The sequence below is a fragment of the Rhipicephalus sanguineus genome, chromosome 8, assembly GCF_013339695.2.
Source record: "Rhipicephalus sanguineus isolate Rsan-2018 chromosome 8, BIME_Rsan_1.4, whole genome shotgun sequence".
NCBI lineage: Eukaryota > Metazoa > Arthropoda > Arachnida > Ixodida > Ixodidae > Rhipicephalus > Rhipicephalus sanguineus.
Window position 1 is genome coordinate 5,275,825 of NC_051183.1, and position 12,425 is coordinate 5,288,249.

Here is a 12,425-nt window from a genome sequence, read left to right on the forward strand (position 1 = left end):
CAAATTCCAGCCAACCACATTAAACACATGAGAAAAACCTCATCCCATTGAAACGGCACATTTTTCGCCTCACGGTGTCATCTCTTTTCTTCTCCTGTCTCAGCCTCGTTCATGTTGTAGAATAACAGAGACACTTGGGAAGAGGTTAAGAGTATACGCAGTCTGCTATGGAAAAGAAAATGATAGGTATCAAGCGGTGCTGATCAGAGAAAAAACAGGTGTCCACTATTTGACATTAAGGAGGAATAAAACGGACAGGCCACATAGCGCACAGGACAGATGGTCAGCAATGGCCAAGCAGCTGAGAACAGCAGAAATTTAGGTGAGGCTTTTCAGGCATTAGATGCTTAAGTCAGCTTGTGCAAGTTCTTGTAATAGTTGATGCAACAAGGCATGGCAGTAAGGGCGCCGATCGTCCATTATACTTCCTCCAAGTTCATCTCATGATCTACAAAGTAGATACATTCTGAAAGGACTCTGGCTTTAGACGTAGATAGACTTTGTGGTTGATTCATTAGCAGTATTGCTATGATGGTCACTGCTGTATGTGTGCAAGGGCAGAAACAAGTTCCAAACTGTCACTCATATACAGGTTCAAACTCTTAGGAAAAACTTTGCTGTGCACAGTTTCACGGGGTTGCGTGCTCTTTGTGTGCTCTCCTCAGTGAAACATCACATGGCTTGCTTGCATAGTACACCCTGTGGGAACCACGCATAACGGCTATCTAGAGATAGCATCACGTGCTGCACAGTGGCGGTGCATGTGGCCCACCTGCACGCTTTAAGCCTGCGCGCTGCCCAGGGGAGAGGTGCCTTGGCCGCCAAGAAGCATGGACGATGCCACCCGCGCTGGCCAACTGCGAGATCATGGTCACCGCCTCACACCCCATGTCCCTGTGCCAACCATGCCGTATGAGTCATAGTTTAAATAAATCGTTGTTTGTTTTGATTTAGACCACAGGATCGAATTGCGTCAGCAGCCAGGTACTGTAGCCACTGCGCCACCACGGTGGTCCAAATTGCCCTGACTGCACCCACCGCAGGGCAAAGGGCTCTCCCATCGTTCACCCAGTTCCGTGCTTGCTGTGGCCACGTTATCCACGCAAACTTCTTAATCTCGTTCACATGCTTGCCTTCTCTTGGAATCCAGTCTGCTACTTTTAATGACCAGCGGCAATCTTGCCTACGCGCTACATGCCCTGCCCATTTCTTCTTCTTGATTTCGAGTAAGACGTCCTTAATACCAATTTGTTTCCTGACCTACTCTGCTCTCTTCTTGTCCCTCATTTATTTATTTTATTTATTTTTTGCTTAATTTTGCTGCACAAATATATATGCATTCTGGAAAGGGGAAAGACAGGAGGAGAGGGAGAAGATTTTTCTAGCCCATGCGCAGATGCCCCGATTTGTCAAAGTACGCTCAACTACAGAGATATTTAATCTCTCAGTCTGTTAGTGCTACCGATAAGGAGCTGATCTGCAACATGGATGGCAAAGGCTTCATATATCCATGGATCTTAGCAAGGTGCGTGTTTGGGCTAGTTGGTACTCCATTTTAACAGTTAAATAGTGCAAACTTCAGGGACGAAAGACAGGAGAATGCGACACACACAAGCGCTATCTTCCAACTGAATTTTATTAAAGAAAACACATGAATATAAAGGGTAACACCGCGCCTGTGCAGCTTCACGTCCACGTAACCACATTCACCCCTAAGTGATAAGATTCACCTCTCTAAATGCACAACACCAGTTCCATAGAAGAAAAAAAATTAATAAATCACATGCCACTATCTTGCAATGAACCCAAAAACCCTTTATATTCATGTGTTTTCTTTAATAAAATTCAGTTGGAAGTTAGCGCTTGTGTGTGTTGCATTCTCCTGTCTTTCGTCCCTGAAGTTCGCGCTATTTAACTGTTCAATTCCACGCATCACTGTGTCAACCTCAACTTAAGTTGAACCCTTTTCATAAAACTCCAGGTTTCTGCCGCATAGCAAAGTATCAGTAAGATGCAGCTGTTATATACTTTGCTCTTAAGGGATATTGGTAAACTACAATTCCTGATCAAAGAATGTGTGACAGATGCATTCCACCTAGTGATGCAGAACTATCGGTAAATTGACTATCGATAGTATCAATAGTTTCTTTGAAACTATCGATAGTGTAAACAAACTATCGATAGTGCTACTATCGACAAACTATCGATAGTGCAATCGGTAGTACCATCGTTAATATTACTATAGCGATATTACTGCCACGCGCATTCATTGCTTTGTTTTGACGTATTCGGGTTTCACCCACAAAGACTGTTAGCAACGTTTGACGCAGACCGTGCCGTAATCTTTGAGAAGCTTCACAATTGCTTGAGATCATTCAGTTAAGATTACGCGCCGGAGGCAAATAGTCAAGTTTATTGGAGAGCTTGCGCGAGCACCAGCGATAACGCTGAAAGGTTTGATGACTGCTGTATAAAGGACAACGCGTTCCATCGATGATCAGATTACTCAACGGCTGACGACTGCTCCCGCCGCTATCAGTGCGCAGCATGTATCGCTTGTATTTTGAGTTTTGATTTTCTGGGCACAAGTTCGCCCAAATAAAGATTTCCTTATTTCCCAGTCTTGCTGCAGCATTTCTCATCGTCACAACCACGAGACAATATTTTCGATAGTGGTGTGAATAATGATGCGGTTGCTGGCCGGCTATATTGCCATAATAGTTGCGATAGCCTACTACCAGCTTCGCTTAATTTATGAGCATTTTTGGCAGAGAAATTAATTATTTCCGCAGTGAATATGGCGGAAAATAACAATCGATAAATTCGTATTCGAAAGCAACCAGTTACACCTTACAATTAACTTCTTGATATTTTTCTTATTTTGAAATCCTAAAATGCAATATCAATTTGAAGCCGCGCAGTCCCACCAAGTGTAACGTCTTCCTATCCGCTACAGCTGAACAGTTTGACTTTATGATCATGTGTCCGCAAAGCAATCAGGTGAAGAACACAAGCATGTCAACTTTCTTGCCCTTCAGCCTGCTCCTCCGGCTCTACTAGTATGTACGCGCGCGGGGAACCAAGTTTATTCTGCAGTGAGTCCGCGCTGTTGATTTTATACTATCGATAGTACCATCGAATTTTTTACTATCGATAGCGCTATCGATAGTATTTTTCACCATCGATAGTTCGATAGTGAGTCAGCTATCGATAGTATCGATAGTACCATCGATAGTTCTGCATCACTAATTCCACCCCATTCCTATTCTTCTAGTTACTTCAGTCTCGGACCTATGGTCAATACCTGCTCTAACTAGACTTTACAACTTCCAGTGCCTCACTGCCTATCGCAAAGCGTTGTTCTCTTCCGGGACAGTTGAACATTACTTTCGCTTTCTGCATATTATTTTCAGACCCACCATTCTGCTTTACCAGCCCAATTCAGTAATCCTGCTTTGCAATTCATCCCCTGAGTTACAAAACAAGGCAATGTCATCAGTGACTAAGGTATTCTCCACTAACTCTTCCTAATCCAGGGCTCTGAGTACCTCCAGTAAACGCCCTGTGAATAGCACCGGAGAGATCATATCTCCCTGCCTCACACCCTTCTTCACTGGAACTTTCTTTATAATGGACTACGGTGACTGTTGGACCACTGACGATTTCTTCCAGTATGTTTATATATGGTTTGTCTACACATCGATTCCGTAATGCCTGCATGACTGCCGAGGTTTCGACCAAATCAAAATCTTCCTCGTAATCTATGAAGGCTCTATAAAGGGGTTGGTTATATTCCGTGCATTTCTCTATCACCCTATTGATGGTGTAAACATGGTCTCTTTTCGAGTAGCCTGTACGAAATCCTGTTCGGTCCTCTGGTTGATTGGCCCCTAATTCCATTCGCTATTACCATTGTAAACAGCTTGTAGGCCTTGGAAAGTACGATGATCGGCCTGTAACTTTTCAAGTCCTTGACATCCTTCGTTATGGATTAAGGTGATGTTACCATGCTTCCGATATTTTGGCATGCTCACAGTCAAGAGACACTTTGTATATAGGGTGGCCAGTTTTTCTAGAACAATCTGTCCACCGTTTTTCAACAGATCTGATGTTACCTAATCCTCACCAGCAGCCTTGCCTCTTTGTATTCCCTCACAGCCTTGTCGTTACTGGTGGGATGTCCGATTCCTCTGGGCTACCATTTCTTCTTCCATTATTGTCCTCACTGTCCGGCTACTGTACAGTTCTTTGCAGAAATCCTCAGCTACTTTCTACCTTATCCACATTGGTAGCGACAGTGCCTTTCTCATATCTTAGTGTATACATCTGGTTTTTGTTTATGCCTAGTTTTCTCTTCACTGCTTTTAGGCTTTGTCCGTTCTTTAGAGCGTGCTCAATTCCCTCCATGTTATACCTTGCCATGTGAGCTACCGTATGGCCCTCTCACGCTAGCAGCACGGTGGCTCGCTGTGCGCCATTTGCCATTCTTAGGCCGCCGTGCGCAATCTCTTTTGCTCACGCACGTCAGCCGTTCTTTGCCGTTCAGAGAATGGGTTCGAGACCCATTTTCGCGACACTCTCCAGATGCCAGAGAGCGACATGGCCAATCAGCGAAGGAGGAGCTACAACAGTGCGCCGTGTCGTCTGCGTCTGCTGCAGATTATTTCTAGCTGCTTGCGAATTCTTGCTCCGCGGTGTTCACGTTAGAAGTGCGGATGTCGTCCGTGTTGTTGCCAGACATGGTTCCAGCAGTCAATACAACATTTGAGTCTGTCTGGTATTCAAAAAAGCGTAGCATAAAATCAAATAACGTGTCCCCAAGCTGGTGCCAGGTCAAGTGGCGCCAGCTATGGAGGCTTAGAAACAACTAACAAACGTGTAATCTATGTCCTGTGAGATTTCGGAAGCACCCGTCTTGCTAAGCCTACAGCATCGATTATTTGAGTATGGCTAACGGTGCCGAATCGTCACGAATGGTTTGCTGTCGAAGCTTCAGGACATTAATCTAAAGCGAATGGAAGCATCAGTTCGGAGCTTACAAGCTACAGAGCGCACGGGGGCCACTTGATAAGATTCGAGGTGGACAACGACTGTTTTTGGCAGTGCAGCCATGTTTTTCAGAGGCGCAAATGCCTCGCCGGCAAAGCTTGCCATGCACATTGGACAGCTCTCACGTGGGTGGCAGTGGCAGATGTTCTACGGTACCACGCCTTACGGCAGCTTGCTGCTAGCGTGAACGTGCTATTACACTTGTTGCTTAACTTCAAAAGCTCTGCCAGTTCTACTTTGTCAGTTGGGTTCGAGGCTTTCATGCTTTGATGTTTCTTGACGAGTTTTTTTTCATTTCCTGGCAGAGCTTGCCAGTGTCCTGTCTAAGGATTCTACCTTGGATTTCTATTGCCATAATGATACTTGTCACATTATCGCTCACTGCATCAATGCTAAGGTAGGCGTCCTCAGTTGGAGGCGAGTATCTGTTCTGGAGCGCGATCCCAAATTCCTTTACTTTGCCTCTTAACGCTAACTGACTGATTGGCTTCTTGTATACTAGTTTTTTCCATTTCTTCAAGTGTAGGCCACTTCGAGACCATACCACCCTATGGTCACTACATCGTACTTTGCCAAGAACTTCCACATACTGCACAGTGCCAGTGTGTGCGTACAGTATGCAGTCTATTTCTTATTTATTGTCGCCATTAGGGCTCCTCCATGTCTACCTCCAGTTCTCCCGTTTTCGGTAGATGTTATTCATAATCCCTCAGTTATTGCGTTCTGCGAACTCTACCAATAACTCCCCCCTGCTGTTTCTAAGATCCATGCAAATTGATGGTAATATTTTATGGCAAACATTATTATAACGACTTATGAAACCATGCCATGTGTGTGGATTGACCTAGTTTTTCTAATGAATCAAGTGTCACAATAACGTGTGTCCCTGCAACCCTCGGGCCTGCACTGCTGGACTGCAACCATTATGCATGTCATATCTTGAGAAATGGGAAAAGAAAAGCACGTACCCTAAAGTGGGACAGAACAGCCGCCACTTGCCTCATGGTCTCCTTGTCACCCTCATGATGTGCTCGCACAAATTCGGCAATCAGGGCCTTCTCAATCTCATTGTACTTCTGTGCAATCTTGAAACGTGCCTTCTCAAACCTAGAAAACGAGACACTGTCTGACATGCCATGCAAATTGATGGAACATGCATGCAAGTGCACAAAATGGCAAACACGGCACGACTTTCAAACACATAAGCAATCATAAAAGGGAATGAAAACTGACCAAAATTTATTGCCTTGCAAATGCACTTTTATTGAAATATTTGGTCAGGATGTCAGCCAATTGAAAGTGGCAGCATAACAAATGTTCCCTGTTCGCTAAGCGCACTAGCAATAGATGTACTTTGCTTTTCCCGTGCCCCCACGCACTATGTACCGCGTATGATGAATATGTTCATGCACTTTCTAAGCTGCTGTGTCGCGGAGATGTTGAAAGCAACCCCGGTCCCGATAAATGGCAAAAAGAAGTGCTACCGATGTTAAGAGAACTAAAAGCTGAGACGGGTAGGCTAGCCCAGGGCCAAGTTGATATCTCGGCTAATGTCGCAACAGCGCAGAAGTCTTTCGAAGAAAAGTTTGTCGCAATGAATACGCGAATATTGAAAATCGAGGCCCAATGTGACACAATCGATAATGTAAAAGAACGGCTCAATCTAGCAGAAGAGGCCGTGAAAACCTTCAAGCAAGCAAGCACTGTCATGAGGTCACGCCTTGACGACATTGAAGACAGGGCACGTCGTGATAACCCAATCTTTCATGGTATCCCGGACGCTAAGGAATCGTGGATACAAACCGAGGAAAAAATTGTAAGCCTTCTGACGCAACATGTCGACCCGAACATAACTGATGATGTAATTGAGCGTGCGCATAGGTTAGGTGGCAGCTACCAAGAAAACAGGTGTAGACCTGTCATTGTCAAATTGAGCCGTTTTTAAGCTTCGGCAACAAGTTCTTTTTCAGCGAGCAAAGTTTAAAGGTATTGATGTTACCATCACAGAAGACTTTTCAATAGCCACACAAGTTGCACGGAAAAAACTATTTGAGTTTGCAAACTCATTGCCACAGTCACCAGCCTTCTCAGTTCGGCATGATAAGTTGTATGTAGGTAACACTTGCTGCATTTATGACCGTGCAACTGATGGTATACTAGAGAAGCAAACTCATAAGACTACAACTCCCATTGCAAACGACAGTGCCACCCAAGATAAGCCATCGGGTATTCGCAATGGACCCGCCTTTAGTACTCGTAACCGCAAAAATAATGCAAATTCTGCTCATTCCAGTTGTTCTCACAAGTAACAATTAGCTGGAGGCAGGAATGATCACGTGACTGCTCTTTTCAAAGTCCCTGTTCTTTTTTCCAACATAAGGAGCATTATGAAACACAGGATTCCGCTTAATTCTATCATTTCCTCAATGGAGGCAAAATTAGTAATATTAACCAAGACATGGCTCAACTCAACGGTGGAAAATACAGAAATTTTCCAGACTGACCTGACGTCACATATGATGTGTATTGGTGTGATAGAGAAGGTAGACAGGGTGGTGGCATATTGATAACCGTATCTCAAACAATTTCCTCTTTTCAAATAGAAATTGTGCCCTCTCTGGAAACAGTCTGGGTTGGTATTTCAAGTAAGGACACAAAGATTATATTAGGCATATGCTATCGTCCTCCAAACTATACATCATCATTCGTCGATGAATTGCATGACGTTCTCGGCTATGTCGTCACTCGGTATCCTTCGTCACCAATTTTTCTTTTTGGTGACATGAATTCTCCTAACATCACCTGGCACACTGGTGTTGTTCTGCTCGACCCCTTTTCAACACAATCCCAACAGTTCCTAGATTTTTGTAACTGTTTTAACTTCACCCAGGTTGAAACGAAACCAACAAGGGTAACTAGTGAATCGTCTAATACATTAGACCTAGTTTTGTCAACACATCCAGACTTCATATCCCCAGTTATCTATCTTCCTGGTCTGAGCGACCATTTGGTGCTACATTTCGACATCACCATGTCTTTTTCACGTGGAACTGAAGAAGACAAATACATCCGGGACTACTGCAATACAGATTTTGACGCCATTAACCAAATATGTACGCGTACTTAGACACCTTTCGTTGCAATTTTGATGAGAGAAGTGTACAAGGGAACTGGGATCTTTTCAAAAACCTAGTTACTAATCTCACCAATGCGCACATGCCCCTTCGACGCATACGGAACAACACAAAAAGACCGTGGTATATCATGCATCTCAAACTTTTGTCTAATAGAAAAAAGTGCCTTTTCCGCACAGCCAAGTTGCAAAATACTACAGATCGCTGGGTAGCGTATCAAAATGCTGAGGCAGAATACGTGGAAGCTGTACGTGCTGCTAAGAATCGTTCCCAAATGCATACGTTGCCTGAACTGTTATCAAGAAACCCCCGGCAATTTTGGAGCGTTATCAATTTTAACCAAAATGTGGATTTATCAATCAACGATGACTCTGGTGAACCGCTACCAGCATTTGAATGTGCCGCGTTAATTAACATTTTTTCGGCCAATTTGTTGTGTGCCATGACTACTGCTCAATGTTTCCTATCACTTTTGATTCTGTGGGAATTGCGAAGTTAATTGACACCTTAAAAACATCCTCATCATGTGGGACTGACAATATCAACTCAAAGTTTCTCAAACAAACAAGCGCATATTCGTCTCTCTTCTTGTGCAAGATTTTGCAGCAGTCACTTGACCAAGCAACCTTGCCGCTGGACTGGAAGGTCGGTAAGGTTTTGCTAATACACAAGTCTGGTAATAAACACTCCTCTCTTAACTATCGGCCCATTTCACTAATGAGCATTCCGTGTAAACTAATGGAACATGTACTGCACTCACATATTGCAAAATTTTTAGAATCGAATTCATTTTTTACATCGGCCCAACACGGTTTTAGGCGTACGTTTTCCTGTGAAACCCAGTTGCTTCTTTTCACTCATCACTTGCACACCATTCTTGATAAACAATCTCAAATTGATTGCAGTTTCCTGGATTTTGTAAAATCATTTGAAAAAGTCAATCACGCTTTAATAATGCATAAGCTCTCCTCTCTCAACCTTGACTCGAATGTACTGGCATGGCTCGACTACTTCCTAACAAACCATCTTCAATACGTCACTGTTAACGGTCATGACTCGCCGGAAATAAGCGTAACATCGGGTGTACCACAGGGGGTCACAGTCTTGGGACCACTGCTGTTTTTAATATATATTAATGACCTCCCTAACTGCGTCTCTTCATCCGTTCATTTATATGCCGACGACTGTGTGCTTTACAGAGAAATACGTACCAGTGATGATAAGAACATCTTGCAGACAGACTTAAATAACATTAGGAATTGGTGCGATAAATGGCTTATGAAATTAAATACCAACAAATGCAAGCTAATGACGGTCTCCCGCCAGTTTAACAACTCCTCAACATACAAACTGGGTGATGTTTATCTTGACCACATGTCGTCATACCGGTACTTAGGCGTTACCATTTCTTTCAATCTAACATGGAATGCCCATATTAACGTCATCACGAACAATGTTAACTGTACATTGGGATACATACGTCGAAATTTTAGCAACGCCCCACTTTCCCTGAAGATGCTTCTTTATAAAACCCTTGTGTGCTCGAAATTGGAGTACGTTGCTGCAATCTGGAACCCTCACCACGAAAACTTAATTAGGTACCTTGAGCTAATTCAAAATAACGCTGCACGTTGTATTCTATCGGATTATCACCGTACATCAAGCGTAACAGCAATGAAGCCCCATTTGTCACTGCCACCTTTATCACTACGTCGCAAGTACTTCCGCCTTTGCCTTTTCCATAAGACCTACCATCATCCATCACTGTGTAGTGAGCTCATTACGCCTCCCACATATCACTCCTCTCGGAATGACCACGAACACAAGGTTAAAAGTACTTTCTGCTATACAAACACATTTTCTTGCTCCTTCATACCGGTCACATCGAACGACTGGAATCGGCTACCAGGCGACATCGTTTCCATCTCTGATCACTCCCTCTTTCGTCATTCTTTACCAGCTCACCTACTTCGCGATAGCTCTCCTTAGTCATCCGATCTATTCCCCCTCCCTGCGAATTTCTGTCTTCATGTGTCAAGATGCCGGCGTTTTCCAGCAGATTCTTCATTTTTTGTCTGTGTGTCATTTCTCTTACTTTCACATTTCCTTGCTGGTACTGTATAATTTTACCACATTCACTATTTGCTTTTTGTGATTTTCTTATTTTTACGTTTCACTTTTGTTGCGTTTCATTGAGTAGAGATGTTATTTGCTTTAGTCTTGTTCATGTATAAAATAGCACGTTTTGTTTGGTTGTTTTGTATTTTTTATGTTGTAACCCGCTCCCCTCTGTAAAGCTTCAGCGATTGAGGGCAACAAAATAAATAAAATAAATAAATAAATAAACTTGATATTAGAAATGACATGTAAAACCGTATGCTAAAACATGATAAAAAAACTAGGCATGTGCGAATATTCGAGCACTTTGAATTCAAACGAATATTACAGTATTCGAATTCGCTCCGACTCAAATTTAAATTATTCTAAGTTTCAAAGTATTCGAAATGAACGAATTGACATATGTGGTGTTTGTTTTCTAAAAGAGCCAAGTGCACTTTAACTGAAACAGAAAAACGCAGTTCTTTGCTACTGACAATATGGTCGGGCCTGGCCCAACAATTTTTTTCCATTGTGCTTATGTCACCAAAATACCTCAGATATATACATGCAGCTGAAATCTATATAGCCCACTATCGTCGATATTTAGGAGTAAAATTTGGATTTGGCTGTTATAGATTGGAACACTCCATTGGGGCTTGAATTAGTTTATAAAAGTAGTCTAAATTGCAGTGAATGAACGATATAGGAATATTATGTGAGAAAACTAACACCATCCTCGTGCTTCTGTCAGTGCCGTCCTTTGTTGCATGGGCATAATGGTGATGACTAGACTTGTAGAGTGAGTGGTCCTTCCAGGCAAAAGGCACACCATTTTGGACTGTCGGCAGTGTTTTCTGGTTCTTGGCCTCTGTAGAAGGCCTTCAGAAAATGCTTCAGCTCTTAGCTCCTTATATGCCATGCCATTTCAGAGCACTTGTTCTTCTTCAAGGAATAGATCGGTGCCCCATATCTTCATTTTAGTTGTCTTCTATTTCACCGTCTTGGAGCGAAAGAAGGACATCATACTGTAGCGCTAAACTCAAAAAGAAACACTAACATTCATCATCAGAAGTAAAAAAATCGGCCTCTTACTCTTTGTATTTGAATTTTGCCCTACGGCATCATGTCCTTCAGTAAGTACCAACTCAACACCGAAAAAACTAATTAAGGAACAAAAGCACGATAGGAAAGCAACTATGACACAAATGAAAGATATTGGATGCGGCCACGTTGGTTGTTTTGGTAGCGATTGTTGATGCACTGCAGGTTTGATGTATCTGGCTCAGTTTGGTTCAGACAGGTGCAGGATTTGGCTAATTCTTTATTCGAAACCGTTTTTTTTTTTTAAGTTCATGTTACAAGCAGGAATTGCCCCATTTGATTACAAGTGTTCTAAAAGTGAAAGATACTTTGGTGTGCTTCATGTTTCCGTGAAATTTAGCCTAGTTTCGGTTTCTGCATTTGGCCCTTTTAGAAAAAAGAAAACGCCACATACTATATAAACTGCATGTGACCCCCTGTAAGGGTGGTTTCACTGCAGTGGAGGAATGCTATGCCGTGAATACACCTATCTAGAGGAAATCCCCGCTGCGGCAAAGCCCCACTTCAAGGTTAAATGAACAAATTACCCTCACATCGATTCACCATTTGTGTAAGTTTAAAAGCTCGTTAAACCGGCTTATATGCTCCAAGTACCGTAAATTTTAAAACGTAACATATTTTATGGGTTATCACTAGCATTCTACCGAAAGTCAAATCCTGCTACTATTCAAAGTTGCTTCTACTTTCTTTGAACCAAGAAGAATGACATTTGCACATGCCTTGTTTCAGTTTAAAAAAATATTGTGCAGGTTAGTTGGGTCATGACAAATATGCTAATTTTTCTTTATAATATAATATGTTATATATTATACTATTTGAATTTGATTTGAAATTATTTGACCAAATCACCATTCGTTTCGAATTCGCTTTGAACCTAAAATTACCTATTTGTACATGCCTATAAAAAACCATAGTTTCTCACAATAAGCTAGAGGAGAAACTGGTTCTTTTACACTGTTGTGTGCATGGGAATGCTGGGATAAATGTGTCCAGAATGGCAATATTTACGAAGAGTCCAGACACCTCAAAGATGGCTAGAAA

The 12,425-nt window shown here is 42.6% G+C and overlaps 1 protein-coding gene across 1 annotated transcript in view; it reads right to left on the reverse strand.

Moving 5' to 3' along the window:
- Positions 1 to 12,425, reverse strand: part of LOC119402514 (exocyst complex component 5) — a 154,241-nt gene that overhangs the window by 91,321 nt on the left and 50,495 nt on the right. Inside the window, exon 5 of the mRNA XM_049418683.1 lies at positions 6,018 to 6,156. Within this exon, the coding sequence (XP_049274640.1) occupies positions 6,018 to 6,156 (139 nt within the window). The remainder of the gene's footprint in view (positions 1 to 6,017; positions 6,157 to 12,425) is intronic.